This window comes from Lacerta agilis, chromosome 2, assembly GCF_009819535.1.
Source record: "Lacerta agilis isolate rLacAgi1 chromosome 2, rLacAgi1.pri, whole genome shotgun sequence".
Lineage (NCBI taxonomy): Eukaryota > Metazoa > Chordata > Lepidosauria > Squamata > Lacertidae > Lacerta > Lacerta agilis.
This window is the reverse complement of record NC_046313.1, coordinates 25,402,869-25,425,071: the sequence shown is the minus strand read 5'-3', so window position 1 is coordinate 25,425,071 and position 22,203 is coordinate 25,402,869. Positions and strand designations below refer to the sequence as shown.

General features: G+C 52.7%; 1 protein-coding gene across 1 annotated transcript; it reads right to left on the bottom strand.

Moving 5' to 3' along the window:
* Window positions 1-943: 943 nt before the first annotated feature.
* Window positions 944-21,491, bottom strand: FAAP100 (FA core complex associated protein 100). The gene is made up of 9 exons (XM_033138968.1): window positions 21,052-21,491; window positions 17,458-17,576; window positions 14,562-15,490; window positions 10,436-10,589; window positions 8,551-9,350; window positions 6,348-6,484; window positions 4,016-4,132; window positions 3,003-3,089; window positions 944-1,664 (listed from the first exon to the last, which is right to left on the bottom strand). Exons 1-9 carry the CDS (start codon window positions 21,214-21,216, stop codon window positions 1,539-1,541), a joined length of 2,634 nt encoding a protein of 877 aa, XP_032994859.1. The 5' UTR covers window positions 21,217-21,491; the 3' UTR covers window positions 944-1,538.
* Between the last annotated feature and the right edge of the window lie 712 nt (window positions 21,492-22,203).

Genomic DNA, 22,203 nt, shown 5'->3' with positions numbered 1-22,203 from the left:
CCCCGTTTTCAGGCTGACCCAGTAGCTTCAGAGGAGGGTGGGGTGGGATGGGGGTAGGGAGAGGAAGCAGCCCCATCTGCCTGAAGTGAAGCTCTCAGAGGCTCAAGGTGAAGAGACTCTACTGGGAGGTCAGAGGGGAGACATGACATCAATTATTCCCGATCAGGCAATGGGAGAGTGCTCGCATCTTTCACCCCCAAGTGTTGGAGCATTTCCTAATGGCCTTTAGTGCCGGCCAGCGAGCGCGCCGAATGGCTTCTCAATTATTCATCGGGAAAAGAGGCAGCTTTTAAAGCGGAAGCTGCATTAGCTCCATGGGGGGGCGAGGGTGGGTGGGTGGGGGGCGAGGGTGGGTGGGTGGGGGCCCCCCAAGCTGCCAGCTGAGCGGGAGAAAGGAAGAGGAGACGCGGACAGGCTGCACAGTGAAGTGAGGCTGTCGTGCAGCTTTATGAAAACGGGGTGTTTTTCTCTCTCGGACATGTGGCTTTTTGCAAAGGAAGGCTTAAACACACACATGCACAACCCCCCTCCCCCACAAAAGATCCCCCACAGACCCCCCCCCGAAAACCCCCACGCACCCCACAAACAACCCTGAACGAGTCTGCACCATGGAAATAAGACAAGCAAGTTGTTTATATAGAAAGGACAAATACTGGAAAAAGGAGCAAAACGCTCCATTAGAAAAAGGGGCACCATCCGAACAGCACCCCTGAGTTACTTATGCATGTGGCATTCTGTGTTTTTTTTAGTCTTGTTTTTCCACAGTGTTTCCGAAATACACAACACAGCTAGAGGCATAGCCCTCCCTCCCCACTGTTGGCTTGTTCGTTTTGCTCGGAAGGGAACAAAAACTCGGTTAAAATCTGCCCCCCTTCCCCTCCCCCCCACAACTCAACAGGCCTCCCCCTCCCACTTCACCCCCAAAACCCACCTCCCTCCCTCCGCCCCCCCCCCCAGGCCTGGCACAGCAAAGCCACTTGTCACCGAAAGCTAAAGAAGCTAAACTAGCAACGGTCCAGTGTGATTCCACAACACGGCACCCACACCCACCAACGGCACCTTGTCGGCCATCCAAGTAACACACACACACACACGCACGTACACACACACACACCACAGACACGCATCCACAGAGGCCGTCTGCTTGGACGGCTCTGCCTGCGTGCGAGGCTGCCAAGACAAACCAATCAGATCTGCCAGGAATGGGCAGGGATTCAGAACCCGGGGGTGGTGGTGGGAAAAATCACATTGAAATGGGGTGGGTGAGTGGAGAAAGGGACAGGGGAAAAGGAGAATAAATTAAAAAGGCCGGGTCTCCACAGAGCAGACCCAGCCAGACACCCCATCTCCCCAGGGCATGCCCAGCTGGAATCCCCTTCCTCATCCTCCTCCTCCCTGCCATGCCTCTGCTCCAGCCCTCGGTCCGCCTGCAAGGTGTACAGCCAGCTGCTCCCTTCATTCCACCGGCGCAGGGCAAAGATAGTATGCGCAGCCGTCCGAGGTGCACTAAAGATGGAGAGCCACGGCACACACCCCGCTCACAGGACCACCAGGCTGGGGTTGCGCAGCTGCTGGTAGACGTGCAAGAGCTTCTCCACCGTCGCCTCCGGATCGTTCCCCAGGCACAAGCGGTCACGCAGGGACTGTGCCTCTTTTAGCAGCACCTTCCAAAAAAGAAAGAAAGAGGCGAGGAGCGCAGTTGGTGTGAGAGGCAGCAAAGGAGTAATAGAATCATAGAGTTGGAAGGATCATCGATGCAGGAAATTGCAGTTGTCCCATATGGGGCTCAAACATGCAACCTCCAACCGTGGCATTATTACCCTAACCAACTGAGCTGGAAGGCTGGCTTAAACAGGCGGGCTGATGTCCAACCGGTCTACCACATCCTGTGTCATGCTCCCTCATTCCTCCCCTAGGCGTAACAGTCCTCCTCTCTCCCCGACTCCCTGTTCAGCCCACTATGAACCAGATGCCTCTCCCCCCCGGCCTTCGGTTATCCCAGGGGCCAGCAACTTTTTTCAGCCGTGGGCTGGACTATATTTTGAAGGGGGGGGGGAAATGAACGAATCCCTATGCCCCACAAATAACCCAGAGATGCATTTTAAATAAAAGCACACATTCTACTCATGTGAAAAAACATGCTGATTCCCGGACCGTCCGCGGGCCGGATTGAGAAGGCGATTGGGCAGCACCCGGCCCATGGGCCTTAGGTTGCCTACCCCTGGGTTATCCGCTTTTCTGTCACCACCCCAAATTATACAAGCATGGACGTATTTGCGTAAAATTCATTCGGATTGTAGAATCTAATTTTTTTTGCTGCTGAATTTAGGTTCGTGAGAGAGAGAGAGAGAGAGAGAGAGAGAGAAGAAGAAGAAGAAGAAGAAGAAGAAGAAGAAGAAGAAGAAGAAGAAGAGAGGGGACAAGCCCCGAGTGAAAACCTTAGAGCCAAAGAGGTTTAACATTTCCAGTTCCTGAAATCATATGGAATGCATTATAAATGTCTGCCTGAAGCCCTGGGCAGAGGGGAGGGTTGAGGGACGGAGGGTGGGGTGGGGGGAGGAAGAGAGACAGAGAGAAAGAAAGAGAGAGAGAGGTGGGGAGGTTGCTAATCAAGTCAGGGAAAGCATAAATTGAACAGAACACAGCCACTGCCAGATTGGGTCAGCCCAACTGCCTGTCTCAGCCCAGCAATTACAGAACAAGCCATAAATCCCTTCACTGTCATTTAGTCTGTCAACCCGGATTCCTCCGTTTAGGTGTCTCTGTGTGGCCTGATGCGGGCGAGAGTCTGAAGAGAAGCCCTGGTTAACTGCTCTGGGCAGAGAGGCAATTCCAGAGCTCAACCCAAGCAGCTCTGGGATTGCATGTGATTTGTCTCACCCACCAATTTCTTGTGCTGCCGCCACCAGGCACAAATATGTGACACAAGATCTGCTTCTGTGGCCCCTGGAACCTAAGGACACCTGGGAGGGCGGTGGTTCAGGGAGAGAAATGCCTCTTACCTCGTGGTTGGCTTGGATCTGGTGGAGGTACTGCACACGGATGTCTGGGGGAGAAGAGTCCTCGGCTGCTTGCTCCAGAATCAGTGTCTGCATTAAAAATAAAGAGGGGGGGGACTCATTAAAGCAAGATTAACCAATGGATAAATCCAGGCTCCTTGCCTTCGAATAAGAGAATCAGAGGACCCACACTTTTCCAACAGTACTGGAATGAGGCAGAACAGGCTTCCTGTTTCTCCAACCCTTAGAGTGGGGAATAACAATAATACTATTATTTATATATATGCTACCCATCTGACAGCGTTGCCCCCATCCACTCTGGGCAGCTCCCAACAGAATATTAAAAACACAGTCAAACATAAAAAAAACAAAAAAAACTTCCCTACATAGGGCCGCCTTCAGATGTCTTCTAAAAGTCAGATACAGTAGTTGTTTATTTCCTTGACATCTGGTGGGAGGGCGTTCCACAAGGGGGGGCGCCACCACCGAGAAGGCCCTGTGCCTGGTTCCCTGCAACCTCGCTTCTCGCAATGAGGGAACCACCAGAAGACTCTTGGAGCTGGACCTCAGTGTCTGGGCTGAGCAATGGGGATGGAGACGCTCCTTCGGGTATACTGGGTCGAGGCCGTTAAGGGCTTTAAAGGTCAGCACCAACACTTTGAATTGTGCTCGGAAACGTACTGGGAGACAATGAAGATCCTTTAAGACCGGTGTTATATAGTCCCAGCAGCCACTCCCGGTCACCAGTTTAGCTGCTGCATTTTGGATTAGTTGTAGTTTCCGAGTCACCTTCAAAGGTAGCCCCACGTAGAGCACCTTCCAGTAGCCGAAGTGGGAGATAACCAGAGCATGTTATCAAGACGTTATTAAAAACATCAAACATTAATAGTAAACATGTAATCTGTGGCCCTCCATCCCTGACCGTTCTTAGCCCATGCTGGCTGAAGCCGATGGATGCCAGAACCCTAAAACAGCATCTTCCTCCCTCCCTCCCACTTATCTGAAATCTCAGGTACCTGAATGCGCCTGACCACAGCATGGTGCAGTTGGGACATGTTTTCCATTGGTGAGCTCTGGATTACGATCTCCACCGCTTGGATGGGTCCTGCTGGGCTCAGGTCACTGACAGCCACCTGGAGGATAACAAGGACACACCATTGCAGCAAATTCATCCAAACAGTGCAAATTAAAATGCCCAGCGACAAAGCAACTCAGTGGTCTGTTTTCAAAAAAAGCCCACCACCCATTTCCATTTTACAGGGGATGTAAGCAGGTGGCTTGGCACAGCTTGCCATATTGGTTGCGAAGATGGCGTTTGGTCCCCTTGGGTCTGATATTTTGTTGCACGCTTCTGCAGATTCTGGGGGAAATTAATCATTTCCCGTCCTACCCAGTTCCACTATTATCTCTCCTCCAACCATGGCAAGACAGTGCCCAGTAACTTCCCAGAATCCAAGGAGATGCCAGGGGAGTAGCTTTAATTAACAGATCCACAGATCACAAACTTCTCCCCTCTCCGGAATTTACCCAGATGATGCTGAGACCCACCAAACACGAGCATGAACTGGCACCCCGGCGGTGGCCAGCTGAAACGCTGGGACAGAAGCCCCTGCGCCCTGCCGAAACGAGAGGGCTTGTTGTCCGTGCCCCTCTGAAATGCACCCCAATGAGCTTAATCCGCAAGGGCCAGCCGCAGCAGAATTAGCATGGCCACTAATCACTGCCGGCATTATTAACGCTTCCTTGAGCAAAGCCAGAGGGGCCGGGTGGTTGCCAGCGCTCCGCCGCCCCTCTCAGGGGGTTTACCGGCCATGGTGGCAGAGCCAGCTAGCAATTAACATCGGCTATGTGCCGCGGCAAGAGGATTAAAGGGGTGGGGGCAGCCAAAGCTCCTGTCTGATCACCCTCCCCCTTGAAATGCGGCAAAGCTGATGAGCAAGAGAAACCCATTTATTTAGTGCCCTGGACCAGGCTCCTGCAGTCAAGTGGTAGCAATGTTCATATCTCAGTAACCGAGGGCAAAGGAGACCAAATGCAGCTGAGCACTTGGGTTGGGGAAAACTCAGGCCTTTTGCATCTGGCCCCCGGGGACTCTGTCCAAACTGGCCCACCCCCTTTCGGACTACTCCTCCCTGGCCCCATTTCCATGCCCTTATTATTAGGCACTCCTGCCTGGTTAGAATGAGTCCTTGAACTGTGATGTGTCTCGCTAGCCTGAATGGAGAAGAGAAAGAGACAGAGAGTAATGCAGCCTACTCTACAAAGGTAGGGCTCACATTTTCTGCCCTGCCCATGTTTGCCTCTAGCCCCTAGGATGCAGGGCCTGGAAGGTCTGCCCAAAAGGGTTGCAAAAGGTACCCCATCCCTGGACTAGATAGAAGGCTGTTGCACGCAGCATGTTTTTGTAGAATTTGCCTTTGGGTAAACTAGAGGAGAGGGGGGAGTCTGTGGCCTCCCAAGTGGTGTTGAGCTGCAACTCCTATCATCCCTGACTGTTAGATATGGTGGCTGGCACTGGTGGGACTTGGACTTCAGCAACATTTGGAGAGCCACCGATTCTCATATGCCAGAAACCCATCCATCTTTCCAAGGATAAACTGGCAAGACTTCACTTTGTGAGTGAAGCAACCGAGGGAAAAAAATGACAGGGGTCAGAAACCAGGGCATTTGCCCCAGCAGTTTCCACTGCTCTTGTTTAATAGGTTGCCTACCTGCCTGCCTCACACATACACACACCCACAACTTGCTACAGGGAATTCTCCCTAGTGCTATAGTACTCAGAAAAGGATGCTTTCAGCCCAACCTAGCCACTGTGATTCAGTTACTGCAGTGAGCATGCAGAAATTCCAGCCATGTGCTGGGTCACTCCATTTCTCTTCTGCATATACAGCAGCAATTTCCCAACCTGGAGACGAGAGAGAAGGTGGGTGGGTGGGTGGGCAGGACATGCAGCGGTCTACAGATGTACCGAGGCCTGTGCAGAGCTATGGGTCTCCTCACCCCACACATCATGCAAGGCGTGCAGAAAAGCCTGGCAAAACGCTGTGATTCAATTGCTTCAAGCTTCCTATCCAGGTACTGTATTCCCAAGATCTCTTCTCCTTCTCCCATATTCAGGCTTCTTATAATCTAAGGTCAGGCTCAGGGATCTTATGAGGCAAGGAGAGACACTACTCCAGGTACCTGAAAGGGGGAACGCAAGGTGAGAGCCTTGACCCAAGGGCAGAGGCTGCTGTAAGGAACTTTTCAACATTCTAACTGAAACCATGCTAGGCTTGGCCAAGGTGCCCACAGGAGGATAACCCTACGCCCGTCTCCCTTAGGCCCAGCCCACGACTCATGCCTTGCCTCTCGGATGTTCAACTGCACTTCGCCTCCATCTGGGGCCAGCCCCCGCACGGCTGCTGCATCCTGGCTCCGCAGGGCATCCGCCTCGGCGTTATCTGCCAGCAGCCATCGTAGCACAGCGCAGCAGAGCGAGACATCTGAGCGGTGACAGCAGAGAAGAAGAGCAGACACCACCATTAAACGCGTGTGAATTGTGGGCGGCTCGCGGGCTCCGCCGACTGCCCCTCTCCCCAATTCCCACCCTGCGCCAACCACCTGAAGCGCTTGGGAAGCTGCTAGCTGGGATTATCTGCCGCGGCGGCACAAGGCAGGGCTGCTCCCGATGCAAATTAACAGGGAGCGTGAAAGACCCCATTGCCCCGCCGGTTCTTCCGATTGTCCTGCAGCGCAATATGGCAGGGGGCAGAATATTTGCAAGCCAAGCAAAGGGGTGATTTGATGCTGGTTGCCAACTTGGTGGGGTGCAAGGAGCGGACAGTTGCAGCAGATGGTCCGAGGCTAGGGCACGCACCTGGTTTGTAGACAAAAGACCCAATCCCAAATTTAATGCTTCGCAAAAGCACATGTGCCTGACCCAGGCTGCTCTCCTGGCTGCAGGCGCAGTAGCTCAAAAGGCACCCCACCTTAGCTGGCGGGAGCTGGATCCACAGTTCCAGCAGATGGATCGAGGGAACCCCCAGATCCTATTCTCGCCACCACGGCCATCATTCTTGGCAAAGGCATTCGAATCTTACAACTACAACAACCCAACCCAATGAGGACAATTATGCAAATTTATACCCAGCGTAATTAACTGCAGATACAGGATTTGATGCTCCTTGGGGAAAATATTTTTGCTTGTTTTGGCAAACCTTGCACGCCAGCCTTGGCTGGAAGTAGGATCTGCAGACTGGGAACTACAGAAGAGGAGGGACATCCTGGGGTTTTTTGCTAGCGTGTGCCAATGGCATTATCATTTCTTTACTTCAAAGCCCCCTTTTCTTTCAAATGGGGAGTTGGGTCCAGGTGCAATTCCTCGCTTGGCAGCAGAGTTTTCCTCACCCTGCTGAAGAATTTGGGGATCATTTTCAAGCTTTAGGGTGCTAGTATGCAGCATTAAATCAGGGAAGAGAGGAAGACCCACGTTTGCCTCTCTGGTTCCAGAAAGGATTCTGCAGGGATCATCTGCCAACAATTTAAAATCTTCACTGCAGAGTTGCCCGGCCTTGAAATTAGCTGCCTTCATATACTTAGGCGGGAAAAGGTGCTTAGAAAAGTTGTTTGGGGTCCTGCAAGACCAACAGCTCACAAGCAGAATAAGAATCCTCTTCCAGTATCAGTCCTAGGTTTAGCACAGAATACTCAACCTACGAAAGTCTTTCTCAAGGGACATAAGCCCCCAGGGATACCTTCGCAAGAACATCACCACTCTGGCACTGATTTCTCTGGAATTCAAAGTAACAAAATAAATCTAAACTAAGGAAAAAAACATGGCCACATACTACTCATTAACAGCCAGAGGATGGGTGTTTTCTGAGGTTGTGTTTTTTTTTAAAACCAGCCAGGGTCAAGTGGGCTCCTGCAGCAACATCCTTGGGAACGAAAGTATGAGCACAAACATAGCATTTCCCCTACAAGGTTTGTTGGGGGGTAGGCAGCCACGGTGAGTTTAAGTAAAACTGTTTCTACACAGCTTGCATTTGGCCTGGAGACAGAGCCGGAGCAAAAGCTCGAGTCGGCCGGCTGGCATTATTCTCATCTGCGCCAGGAGGGGCGAGTTGGCAAACAGAACAGCCCAAAGGCAGATATGAATGCCGTTTCCAAAACTGAGGCTAAAGCAGGGGCTGGCCAAGTAAGCTGCCAGGTCTGGGTGAGGACACCCCAAGGAAGCATATGGGAGTTGCTCTGAACTCTTTTTGGAGGACGAGCAGGGTTGTAAACGGGGATGTGATGAAATAAAAATGCCAGCTGGCTGCACACAGCTTGGATTCAAGCTGCCCAGGGACGGGATAAAACCAGCCCATTGACAAGGAAGCTCCCCATCCTGCAAACAGCCTCCTCTGCACACAAAACAAGCCACCTCTTCCAGCGTGTGTGGGGGGGGGTGAAGCAAGGATTTAAGAACCGCCAATGCAGGTGGGCTCAGCAGGCACTAAAAAACCCTCACCAGGGAGAGGCAGAGAGAAAGGAAAGGGGTCACCGGTGCCCCCCAAGCATGACACACCTGCGCAGAAGTCCTTCAGGGTGGTTCTCAGCAGCTCCGAGGACACCTTGATGGAGGCCACGGAGGGAGCCAAGTATGCCTCTCCCAGAGGGCTGAGAGCTCTTGGGACCAGCTCGTCGCCGCCTCCGACGCTCTCGAGGTCAGAATGCATCTGGGACAGCTTCAGGAAGGTGTCGAGCGGGTCCGCAGGGAGGGGGAGGGCAGCCGCAGGAGGGGAGGCTTCAGAGATGCTGCCGCCCAAGCGGAGGCACTGCAGGAGGTCAATGGTGACTTCCTTCAGGGGCAGGCAGATGCCCTCTCTGTCCGGGGAGAGGCCCGTGGAGTCGTCGGAGAGCAGGTCGTCCAGCAGGTCGGTGGACTCCGAGACAGTGCCCAGGATCTCCCGCAGGCTGTAGTAGAGAGAGCAGGAGACCATGAACGGCAGCTCCAGCTTGGAGCCCTCGGCGGGGCCCAGCGGGAGAGTCACCTCCGTCTTGTTCCCGGGGAGGAGCTGGTCTATGGGGAAGGTGTAGGTGGTGGCGGAATCGGAGGAGTCCTCTTCGAAGTCGCAAGAGCTGGCGAAGAGCTGGACGCAGAAGGTCCAGCCACGCTCCAGGGTGCACTCGCTGGCGTTCTCCAAAACGCAGGAGACCGCCAAGCTGTCCTGGACCAGGATGTGGCTCCAGTGGGTGGTGATGGTGCAAGTGATGGGCTTCTGGTTGCTCTGGCCGGACAGCAAAGCCGCGCTCACGTTCATCACCTGGTTCAGGCACGTCAGAGCGCGGTTCTTCTGGTCCACGACCTTCTTCAACGATGACACTCTGCAGAGACCGGGGGGTGGGGTGGAGGTGGGGAGACACAGTCATGCTGGTGCTGCTACTGGAGCCTGCAGATCCTAACAGATTACAGGGAAGGCCAAGAGCTAGCTTGGATACACACACAAAGGGAAAGAGGAATTAACAGGGGGCCCAAAATGAACATGCACAGGAAATCCTGGAGAAGACAAGAACCGCGACTCTCCTTTTGCCCAACCCTGCTGCCTTCCATGCCTTTTCTTCGGGTGGGGCAGGGGAAATGGGTGAGGTCCGAAAAAGGCTACCTGCTGAACAAGCACACCCAGGGTTCAAAATCATGCAGGGAGCCTGCAAACCCTCTGTTTTAGTCCCCAATTGCAGACAATGGTGGAGCCCAGCCAACAGAATTAAATGATGGGCTGCATGCCCAAACAGGGCTATAATTGCCAACCTGTGGGCAAGGCACCTGTAGCCAGCTTTTGATCCTTGGATGTTGCCATCAGATTGCCAAAGCTGACCTCCCCATAACCAGTTGCTGAGGAAGGACAATCCCGTTGGCATTGCAAGACATGAAAACACCCGGTGTGTTACGGCTGCGAGACTTTCATATGCACAAAGGTGGAAGGACTCATGATTACCAACAATGGAAGAACGGCTGCTAAAACTAACGGACTTAGCTGAGGTGGCGAAATTGACATGGTTGATCAGAAAAAAAGTCATTGTTAACATTTGTTAAAGGCTGGAATACTCTCATAAAATTTTTTTGCATGAAAAAGAAAATGAAATAACGGCGTTAGAATTTGAGGGTTGAAGATAATGTTTGTTTGTATAAAATGGCTTCATTGGGTGTTATATTGGGGTGGATGAAGTGAATATTGTTTATATTTAGTGGACAGACGAAGAATCGGACGTCCCTTACCTTCTGAACTTTATTTGTCTCTCTTAACCTCTTTTCCAGTTCTTTTTCTTTATTTCTCTCCCTCTCTTTCTTTATTACTTTCTCACAAAGCTTTATTCCTTTATTCCTTTCTCACAAAGCATCTGGTGTGTGCAATATGTTGTGTGCATGAGGGACAGAGAAGGGAGAGATGCAAATACCAGACAGCTCCTACCTTTCAGAGACATGGCCTATCCCAGAGAGCAGCTCCTTGATCCTCTGCCCAGCTTTGTCAGGGTTCATCTTGAAAGGCTGCGTATCATCCGGGCTGCACAAGCCGCAGGTCATGAGGCGGCCTTTAGCAGATAACGCCAGAAGCTCGGACTCACCTGAGGAAAGAAAAACACACGAGAGATGGGGGTTGGGGCGGTGGGTGGGGTGTGTGCTAGAAAACGGCTTCAGGAAGATGTTGGCCTCACCTCAACCACTCCTAAGGTTTTCAGCAGAACCTTGAGACCTATCAATCAGAGAGCCAGGTGCAAAAGTCATACACTTCGGATCAAAGTGGGGATGTTGTCGGACTCCCAGCTCCCATCAGCCCCAGCCAGAATGGCCATTGGCAAGGGATTATGGGAGCTGCTGTGCAAGGGCAACACCCACACAGAGGGGGAGCTAGATGCTCCAGCACCCGGAGCACCGCACATGCTGTGCACCCGGGGCAGGGCCATGGGGTGGGGTGAGCATCCCGGGGGGGTGGAGCAAGCTGCCCTTGTTGGGCTGCTTCCTGTGCGAGGGGGGGAGCCGTGCCACTTTGCCAGCAGCCTTCCTCCCTTCCCTTTTCCTTTTGACACCTCAAGGGAGGCTTCTCCCTCCCAGGAAGCAGCCCGGGAGTCGGGGGCAATGACACACCACCCACCTGTGACTCCCAAGCCTCCCCCAAGCTGTCAAAATGAAGGGGGAAGGGGGGAATGCCACCGGCAAAGCAGCACAGCTCCGCCCCTTCCCCCAACAGCTTGGGGTAGGCTTGGGAGTCGCGGGCGGGTGGCATGTCACCCCCCCCCCAGTGATGACACACGAGGTGGACCGCCCCCACCGCCCCCCTTCCTCTGCCCCTGCACCCACAGGCTCTCCACCTCTGCAGTGAGGAATCCTGAGTCCACCATTTTGTTTTGAGCGTCAGAGCTAAACTGAGACCACAATTCTTCCATACAATAACCTACTCCCAGCTCTGCCTACTGCTTTCTTTATTTCAGCCGTGTATTTCTGGGGTGTGTGTTTCATTTTGTTGTAACCGTTGGGACTCATGAATCCTTGCCATCCTGAGATCCAGCAATAATCCGCCCCATCTACTTTCTTGCCCATGCTTGGTCTAGAATTCCAGTACTGGGGCTTCAGGGAAAAGAAAGTAAGTCAGACAAGAATCCTTTCCGAAGCCATATATATATATATATATATATATATATATATATATATATATATATGGAGGGGGGGAGAGGTCTGAGAAACACTGGAGTGCTAATCATGAGGCTGCGATTCCCTATCTGCACGCAGGAGCAGCTGCAAGGTGTGGCAAGGCAGACCATGAACCTTTAATGTATTTTGATTTTTGTTGGAAGCCGCCCAGAGTGGCTGGGGAAATCCAGCCAGATGGGCGGGGTATAAATAATAAATATTATTATTATTATTATGAGCCTGTGCTGAAGGTTGCATCGGTGGGAACAAAGCAACTTCGGAAGCTGCCACGCCCCTCACTAGGAAACCGATCATACGGGGGGGGGGGGGTTGTGGAAAGTGATGGCACCAGGAGACAGCACTTCTAGGGGGAGTGAGAAAGATGCAGAGCCACCCTGGGGACCGCGCAGGAAAGGGAGCCAAAGGAAGGGGGAAAGGATCCATGCTGCAGATGCATCAGCCACCGTGCTACAAAGGAAGCACACAGCTCCTTGCTGCCAGGCAAACTGCGCTCCCTTATCCACAAGCGGCTTCCCGCTGCTCCGTCCCCACAGAGGATCGCTGTCGGGAGTGATGCTGAAGCGAAGTGACAGGCAGCCGAAGGGGGGTGGGCTGCGAGGGCACGGAGAACCCTCTTCCGAGAAGAGTTCGGCAGCACTCGGGAGAAGACGTGCAAACTCACACATACATGCTCCCTGCAGAATCCTGTCTCGGCTGAGCACAGTGGCCAGCCGGCCTCTTTTTCACTTGGTTCTGTCTGGCTGCGTTGTTTCTCAAGTTTTGTTCCATCTCCCGATTTGCAGGCTCTTGAGACGAGGGAGCTAGCTGAAGAACTGGCCTGCGGGGAGGGCAGGGTGGTGTCCGGACAGGACATGGGACAAGGCTATGGGCAAAATCTGTCTCCCTGAGATCTTCAGGATTCAATTAACAAACCAACAAACCTAAGGTCCTAGTTCTCATGAGTGCACGTGCCCTGTGTCAATGCTATTTTGTCTGCCGTCTCAGCCAACGCCAGGGGTCCCCAAACTAAGGCACGGGGGCCGGGTGCGGCCCAGTCGCCTTCTAAATCCGGCCCGCAGACAGTCCAGGAATCAGTGTGTTTTTACATGAGTAGAATGTGTGCTTTTATTTAAAATGCATCTCTGGGTTATTTGTGGGGCACAGGAATTCGTTCATTCCCCCCCCCCAAAATTTTTTTATAGTCCAGCCCCCCACAAGGTCTGAGGAACAGTGGACCGGCCCCCTGCTGAAAAAGTTTGCTGACCCCTGGCCAACACCATCTTCCTTTCCTGCTCGGTTCAACAGCCCAGCACACAAAAGACATTTCCAGGGTTGCAGAAACCCAAATATTCACAATGAAGTAAATGCTGTAATTCTGAGTCTGGGCAACATCCCTGATGCTGCCCTGATGGGAGGAGTGGGTGCAAAGAGCCCCACGCTTCTTAATCCCATCCTGGCAGGCTAAGCGCCCCCACTCCTGATCTGCTCTGAAGGCAAGAGACAAATGGCAGCTGCTGTGCCTTTATTGATCCTCGTCGAGGGCAAGACGAAGGCTGCTTCCTGCACACAGGATATTAATGCCTCTTGCATGGTGAGCAAGCACAATGCAGCTGTTCCACACAAGGGGGGGAAAAGCCGAGACTCTGAATGGCTACAGCATTACAGAGCCATTTTGCCAGAGGAGGCAGAACTCCTGTACTGCCATTCAATTCCTTCTGCTTCTCTTAGCGCCTGGGGTTGCTCTGTGCTGGCCCTAAGCTCCCCTCTGTGCAGGATGCCGAAGAGAGAGAGAGAGAGAATCATGGCACCCTGGAGCCAGCACAGGATGGGCAAAGCTTCTGCCAGAGGCCTTCGTCTCTCTCTCTCTCTCTAGAGAAGAAAGCAGGGCTTGGGATGAGGCTGGAGACATGCAGGCAGGCAAGCTGGCAGCCGGGGGCTCTGCTTCCTTTTCCTCCTTTCAGAACAAGAGAGCTCCCCACTCCTTGACTGGCTAGGCCCAACTTGGTGGGCTTGGCATGAACGGCTCACGGGGAAATGGGGGCCTTAAGGAGGGATGATAGCAAAGGAGAACTTTGGGGCAGACCCTGAAGATACAGCCCCACACTGGCTCTCAGGTTGCTGCATGAGCAAAGGCCCCAGCTTTGGCCAAAGCCTGCAGCCCAGGGATGACCTGGGACCATGCTGGCTGTAGCTCAACCACAGCGTGCTAAGGCTCAGAGCGTAGTGGGGGCTGAAGGAGCTTGCTGACAGGAACTGTGGGTGGGGGCAAGAGTCTCCAGAGCCCTGACCAGCAGCTAACATTGTTGGGGAGAGGGGTGGGGAGCACTTGGGAAAAGGAACGGGAAGGGGGGCACAGCAAGGCCCCGGGCTTCCCCCTAGAGCCCCTAGAGCTTCCTTTCCCCGTCCCCCTTTTCTATTTCTGTATTGGCAACTGAAAGGGCTGCGAGTGGCATCTCTCTCAGGGCCACATCTGGCGCAGGAGGTTTGTCTGCCAGCGTAAGGACAGATTTAAAATAGTCTGGCCTGTTTGTGGAACCAAATCCTATCCCCATTGGCCCTCTGGCCTGTTTTTGGAACCAAATCCCATCCCCATTGGTTCTCTGGCCTGTTTGTGAAACCAAATCCTATCCCCATTGGCCCTCTGGCCTGCTTTTGGAACCAAATCCCATCCCCATTGGTTCTCTGGAACGAAATCCTGCCCACATGACAGAGAGCCAATGGTGTCGCAGAGCAGTGGAGGCCTGATGAAAGGAGTGGGAGGGACTAGAGCCAGGCCCCAGCTAACATTCATCCTGGCCACGACTTCCTCACAACCCACCCACCTTCCTCTCACCATTTACAGGCAGCCATTTTGAAGTTACCCCCGACCCTTTCGGCCCACAGAGTAATTCCTCGACATGTTGCAGTACCTTCCGACTCCCGGGAAGACAAGGAGAGCGCCACCACACTGCAGATGCTCAAGCTGGCGGGAGACAGAGCGGACGGAAGGGTCCCTGCCGCGTCCTCCACCTTCTCAGCCTCCGGGATGTTGCTGTCCAAGTCGACGGCATAGATGTCGGAATGGGTGCTGTAGTACATGCGGCTTCCCCCGCTACACGCCGCGCACAGGACGGGCCCCTGCAGGCAATACTCGCGGAGCTCTGGCACCTTGACTTCCTCTCCCTGAGCTGCCTTGATGGCCACCATTTTGCCATAGTGACCCAGAGCCACGACACAGTCGCAGCCCAAGTCTCCGTAGGCGGGCAGCTCCTCTGCCTCCGGGGACCTCCGCTCTGTCCTCAGGGCCCCGACAAAGACAACCGGCTCCTCCAAGTGGTGGAGGATCTTGACGGGCGAATCTTCGCAGCTGCGGTTGTCGGGAGAGCTCAGGGCCTTCAAGGGCACGGAGCAGAGCTGCCCGTCTGGGAAGCCGCAGAGGATCATGGGAGAATCCAGCATGGCCGCATCGACGCCAAAGAGGAGGCTGAAGAGAGGCTCTTCCAGCACGAAGCCCCCCGAGTGGCGCAGGCCTTCCTTGTGGTCGGTGGCGCTGGGGGATGAGGCGCAACACAGGACGGGGAGGAAGTGCGCCAGAGACAGGTCCCCGTCGCTGTTTGTGCTGGTGGTGATATCCACATGGCTTATCGGTTGGCGTGGAAAGTTCCCCCGGTCCTCAGGGCCCGGGAGGTTGTGTAGCTTCATGCACCACTTCCCCTGGACTTGCGAGAGGGTGACCAGGACGTCGTTGAGCAGCGTGAAGGTGCAAAGCGTGGCGTCGGGGAAGGTGCAGGTGTCGGAGCCCATGGGGAGGACGCTGGAGAAGCAGTCGTTCTCCTCGCCATCTGCCCGCTTCGCTAACCTTCAAAGCAAACAAGGGAAAGCTCTCAGCGGAGCCAAAGGGTATAGCTCAGAAACGAAGGTGGAGGTGGTGGTGATTGACAGAGCTGAATTCGGGAGCGGCCAGGTGGATAAAGGAGAGGGAGGCTACTGCTCTGGAGGGAGAGCCTCGCAACCCGCCACCACTTAACCCTTTTGCTGCCCTGAAGACTCACAAAGGAGCTGTGGCAGAGAGGCACAAGAAGGCACCTCAGACGCAAAGCAGGAGAACCACAAATAGGACAGTGGCTGCCCAAAAGGAGAGTGTTGCACCCAACTGAATCACTGCATGTGACGAACAACATCTGCAGGTGGAACAGGACTCCCTCTTCCTCTCCTTGCCGCTGCCCAAATCGGCTCCGGAGGGTTGGAGGAACCCCCAGAGTCTTATTTGGGAAGGGCCTGGAGGGGAGATGCAAAGAGGGGAAATTCTGCTCAGGAAAGATGCCGTGCACATGCAATGATTTCGTTGGCTACAGCTCTAAGAGATTCAGACTGGGGCTGCAGCATTGGGGAGGTTTAATATCCACCCCTCACCATATTCCCATTTAGAAATCACAAATCATGAAACTGTACTATATGGCAAAAGGGACGGGTGGCGATTTTAACAAGGCAAAAAGGTACAGAGGGAATGCTAAAGACTAGCTTCCCTAGTGCTGCAAACACAAACATTATCATTTTTTAAAAAAATAAATAAAAAAAAATAAAAATACTGACTGAGGTTGCTGCTGCGTGGGCCAGTTCTCTGCCTGAAAACTCCAGATACAGAGACAGATCCATTGGTCCATCTAGCTCAGTAATAATAATTATGATTATTTTATTACTAATCTGTGCTTGCTCTTCCTTATTATAGAATCATAGAGTTGGAAGGGGCCCTGAGGATCATCCAATCCAACCCCCTGCAAAGCAGGAATATTCAGCTGCTCCATACGGGGATTGAACCTGCGACCTTGGTATTATCAGCACTACACTCAAACCAACCAAGCTATTCTATTACTATGCTTTATGTTATGTTGTTATTATTATGCACCATAAAACATGTTCTTAACGTTGCACAGTGCCCTGAGATCTTTCGATAAAGGGCAGAGTAATAATAATAATAATAATAATAATAATAATAATAATAATAATAATTCCTACACTGGCTGGCAGTGGCTTTCCAGGTTTTCAGATAGGACGCCTCTCCCAGCCCTACCTGAACCCGAGACCTTTTGCCTGCAAATCAGATGCTCTACAGCTTTATCTTAAAAAGCAGAATGAAGAAACTACAAAATGACAGTTGGTAACCATGAAAGGGCCACAGAGAGAAGTGTAAAAACACAATTCTGTAAGTGCATACTCAGAACTGAGCCCACTGGGATTTACCCACAGGTAAGTGGGTACAGGACTGCAACATCAACATGACAAACGAGTGGGTCTGTTTGGATCATGTCAGGGAGAAGAAGAAGAAGAAGAGTTTGGATTTGATATCCCGCTTTATCACTACCTGAAGGAGTCTCAAAGCAGCTAACATTCTCATTCTCCCTTCCTCCCCCACAACAAACACTCTGTGAGGTGAGTGGGGCTGAGAGACTTCAGAGAAGTGTGACTAGCCCAAGGTCACCCAGCAGCTGCCTGTGGAGGAGCGGAGACGCAAACCCGGTTCACCAGATTACGAGTCTACCACTCTTCACCACTGGCACACCAAGGTACCAGAGCCATCACTGAAAAAGTTCTAAGCTTGGTAAGGAAGAAGATAGTCTGGTCGCCAACATGGGTGGCAACTCGATAATTAATTCCTAGGAAATCTCCGTTTCCAGGGATGTGGGAACAGTAAGCATAGAGTAGGAGCCATTCCTTGATACGGAGACTTCCAGCCCAGACCACTAATCCAGCCTTGTGGAAGAACCTGGAGCCCTCAGAAACAGGTATGAAACTCCTGCCAGGTAACGCCCCCGCCCTGTTTCTCACCTGCTTTGGTAGTCCAAGGAAACACAGTAAATACCAACTCCAGCGCACAGGATATAGAGCTGCTGGTGGAGAGGCAGGAGCTCCACGTGCCAAACTTGATCGGGAAACCTGTAGACAGCCTAGGAAGGAAACAGGCCATGGAAAGGGAAAGGAGAAGGACTTAGAAGCTGTCTTCAGTAATCCTACAAGGGAAGGAGGGCACTGGGAGCTACCTCTACAACCCCATCCCCTGGTTGAGCCACATTTTGAGCCTGCAGGAAGGCCAGGTCTATGAACACACACCCAGAGCAGGTTGTTGATCATCTAAAGCAGTGTGTTCCCAAACTTGGGTCTCCAGCTGTTTTTGAACTACAATTCCCATCACCCCTAACCACTGGTCCTGCTGGCTAGGGATGATCCACGGAGACCCAAGTTTGGGAAACGTTGGTCCAAAGTGACCAGAGCAGCATCTTCCCCTAATATACCAGTAAACCTTCTTCACTCCGAAGAAGCCAAAATGGCAGAACATCAGCCTTGCTTCTTTATGAATGCTAAAGCCTAACACGTAAATTGGCCACTAAGAGAAAATTTTTAAAAAGACTGGCAATCTCTTGTGTTATTAGCAGCAGCCTGGCATGGTGAAAATTAGGACGTGGAGCTTTGCCCATCATGAAGATACGACGGAAGAAGCTTCGCCTTAATTCATCCACGTTGCTCTGCGGCCAAAGGTGTGGGTGCAAAGCCAGTACAAAATCAGCACCTGTCTGCTTTCAGAGATGACACGCAGTTCATTTGAAAATAATTATAGAATCACAGAATTGTAAGGGGCCATCTAGTCCAACCCCCTTGCAATGCAGGAATCTTTTGCCCAACGTGGGACTTGAACCCACAACCCTGAGGTTAAGAGTCTCGCGCTCTCTACTGACTGAGCTATCCCAGGGCTTCCCCATTGTAATAACACAAGGGGTGGGGTTCACCTAACACACTTAATCAGTTGAAGCCTTGTGCAAGAGGCCTCCCCCCCCCCCCGCTGCTCCCACATGCCCCAAAACTGGATTTGGGGAAGAAGGAGCCCCAGATCAGGGTGTGGGGGCGGGGGGGGGGCAGTCGTCTTTCCATCTGGCAAGCTGCAATTCTTGAGCAGGCAGAACGTTTGTAACAGCGCAATGTTGGGTTCCACCCCAAGGGTACTGTGGGAATTTCTCTCCGAAATGCTGTAGCCACATGAAAAAGAAGCAAGTTTCCCAGGAGCATCTATTACCTCCTGTATCCTATCCTGAGTCTGGCCAGACACAACATCCTCTGGGTACAATTCCGTATATACCCAGTGGCGTGTCATCCGAAGCTGTTAGGTCTGCACACACTTTGATTTAACGAAGGCTTCCCTCAAAATAAATCAGCAGGATCTTATTTTTCCTCTCTGTGCCGAGGATGTACAACTCCTGCCATTTTCTCCGTGGAGCATCCATTGCAATAAGCGGAGTTTATATTATCTAGCAAGTCTATATGCAATTCCTCATTTTAAGCTGCTAGCAGTTGCCATTGCTGCTGCGCTCTGCTGATGAACAAGTGACATATTTCATGCAAGATGGGCCTCCATTTCGGGAGCGAAGGAACAGGCAGTAGCCCCACGTGCCTGTCTGCAGTAAAAGCTGCAACAGCAATTCAGAGGATTGCAAATCGAGCACTCTCTTAAGGATGAGAAATCTGGCAGACGCTAGATGTTCTAGCGTCACATGTGATCTGGGGAATCAGCAGCATTAAAAAGAAGGAGTGTTAACCCGTTTGTGACCTACTTCTCTGTGCAAGAGAAGAGTGTGGGAGGCTGAGCCAGATATTACCATAATCATGGGTTCCTTAGAAACAATCAAGGGAATAAATTAAAGGGATACATTTAGCATAGTGCTAAGGCTTGTCACGGGCCCACAGGCAGCAACAGGGGGGAAACGATAGAAGACTTCAGTTGCTCATCGACAGGGGCGAGAGACAGTCCAAATGAACAGAACAAAGAAAAAAACCCATATTTTACAGTTCCAAACTTTGGTTTAACAGAACTACCCCCAGAGGGTAGAGGCAGATTTCTATCTGACAGATGACACACACACGCACACAAAAACAAGCCCAGGCCACCACAGGCAGATGTCAAAAATTGGATGCCATAATATGTAAGTCGATTATGTAGCACAGACAATGGACCTGCTGCAGAAAAAAGGCTGCTAATTGTGAGAGAGTGAATTGGAAAGTCAGCAGAAGACCTAATTGAGGATTTAGATGCTTAAGCTCAGGTTGGCACATCAGGGAGCCTTGCCTGTCAATTGCACATGAGACAAACATCCAAAAGCCACAGGTGGTTATGCTGAGATGAAGCGTCCAACAGGTAATATACAAGATCCTCTGCAGAACCAATCCCCAAATCATTATGTAATCTTATCACAGAAATAAAGGGAGGGGGAGGGGAGGAACTGGGATGCTCTGTCTCATGCTACAGTTGCCGAAGCAAGCAGGTGACAAGGCACACCAAATCTGGATGTGTAACCACAGCATCCATTCCACTCTGCTTCTTGCTCTAAACGCCTATGCACATCTTGATGCATGTGCTGCTTGGAAGCTTGCAAAGCAAACCCAGATTTGGTCCCAGAGAAGGTACTGGCTACAATTCAGCAGCTGAATACAGGTACAGGGCCTGGCACTCACAGAAGAAGCCCTGTTCTCTCCCATGAGCACATGAATACACATGTGCAAACTCTCTTTACACCAGGCATGGTGAACATGTAACCCTTCAGAGGTTGTTGGGACTCTCAGTTCCCATCAGCGCCAACCAGCACAGCTAATAGGAATGATGCGAGCTGCGGTCCATCAACATCTGGAGGGCCACAGGTTCCACATCCCTGGTTCACACAGCAAAGTTCGTACAAGTCCAGGGCTTTGGTTCTCTAACCGTCTCTCAACAGCCACAGTCTTCTTCCTCTGAGCACAATGGGGGCAGCGGGGGGGGGGGGGAGAATATCAATGTTCTATTAAAACATAACCGTGAATACAGCGATACCTTCCCCACCCTCTGGGCTATATGCTTTAAATGCAATACTTGGGTTTGCTGTTAAGTCACAAAAGGGTGGATCGGTGCAGACACACAAAACACACAGCTACATCTTCTGCCCATGCACAGAAGCAGCCAGCAGCTGTTGCCACCTTCTAAGGGGCGATGAACAAAAAACAGATCACACAGAAACTGAACTACCAAGACTTGGTAGATCAAGCTTTTACTTCGCTGGTGAATTGCCCTCTCACATTCCCAAAACGTTACATGGCACTCACAATCTGGGTGCCTAGAAAGGTGGGGGGGGGGGTTCTCCTGCACCCTGATGGGGCAATTTTAGACGAGGTTAGCAATTAGAAGCAGCGCGAGGAAGCAGTTCCAGGTAAATTCGTGCAGCCTGCAGATGTGTGACATCCTGTGCACCTGCCATTAGCGTTTCAAAGAGTTTGCATCAAGACAGGGGGGGGGGAGGTTCTGCCTGCCTCACAGCATCTGACCCAGTTTCTCCGCGCGTGCCCCCCCCCCCGGTAGCAAAAGGGACCGATCTGGGTCAGCAGGATCAAAAGGCCTCCGCTTACCTTCATCAACCTCCCCTCTTGGTCGTAAACGTAGACGAACTCGGTGCCGTTGGAGAGGTAAATCTGGTTCTCATGGCACAGCACGCGGGGCTTGCCAGCCGCCAGCCCCCCCACCGGGCAACAGAAGCCCGCCAGGTAATCCACCCGGTGCCCCACCTGTGCCATGACGACGACCCCCCCGGTGCCAGCCTGGAAAAGGGACTCGGAGGAGGACACGCATGCAGCAGCAGCAGCAGCAGCAGCAGCAGGGTCGGGCGAGGAGGCGAGAGTCTTGCCTGGGGCGGCCCCTTTTCTCCTTAAAGCACGTGGGGGGAGGAAGAGGAGGAGGAGAACCAACGATGGAGGCGCCCTCCCCAGCTACACAAAGGGACCAGCCTACCTGGGCGATGCGAGCCCACCCCGACGTGAGCACCCTCCCTTCTTTCTTTTCTTTCAAGGGAGATGGGAGATAAAGGGGGATGAATTAGAAACCCACAAGGGGGGGGGGAGAGAAAGAGAGAGAGAGACCCCACCAGCACCCCTCCCACGGAGACAACAAAAGCCACTCCCAATAAAGTAAAAGGGAGAGGGGAGAAAAACCAATATGCCCCAATGGGGGATCTAAGCAACCAGTTCCCACGCGAGCGAGCGATTCAGCCCCGCTTTCCCTTTCCTCCTCCCCCAGCAAAAGGGGCGGGGTTGTTACTGTGGCCCCGCCTCCACAGCCCACCCCTAACCCCCCCCCCCGGGGCGCCGCCGCTGCTCTAATGCCCCCAGCAGCTCGCGGGCGCGGGCGGCACCTCCCCTTCCAGGTTCTCCCCGTCTCTCGTCTCCTCGCCCTGCGACTGCCTATAGCGGGCAGGGATGGTTTACGGCATGCCGCAAAAAAATATTAAAAAGGACGGAGTGGGGAGGCGGGAGTGGAGAGCAGGCTCTGCGTTGCTAAGGGGGGAGGGCGAAGCTGCGTGCATAGGGAGGTGGGGCCTCTCGAGAACCGTCGGGTTGTGGAAAGGGCACTCCGGGGGTCATCTAGCCCAACCCGCTGCAATGAAGGGGGGCGGTTTCAACTGATCCCCGTGCAATGCAATGCGTTTCAACTGAAGTTTGGTCAGACTCATGTTAGTAGCTTCGAGAACACTGTCCAACCATCTCATCCTCTGTCGTCCCCTTCTC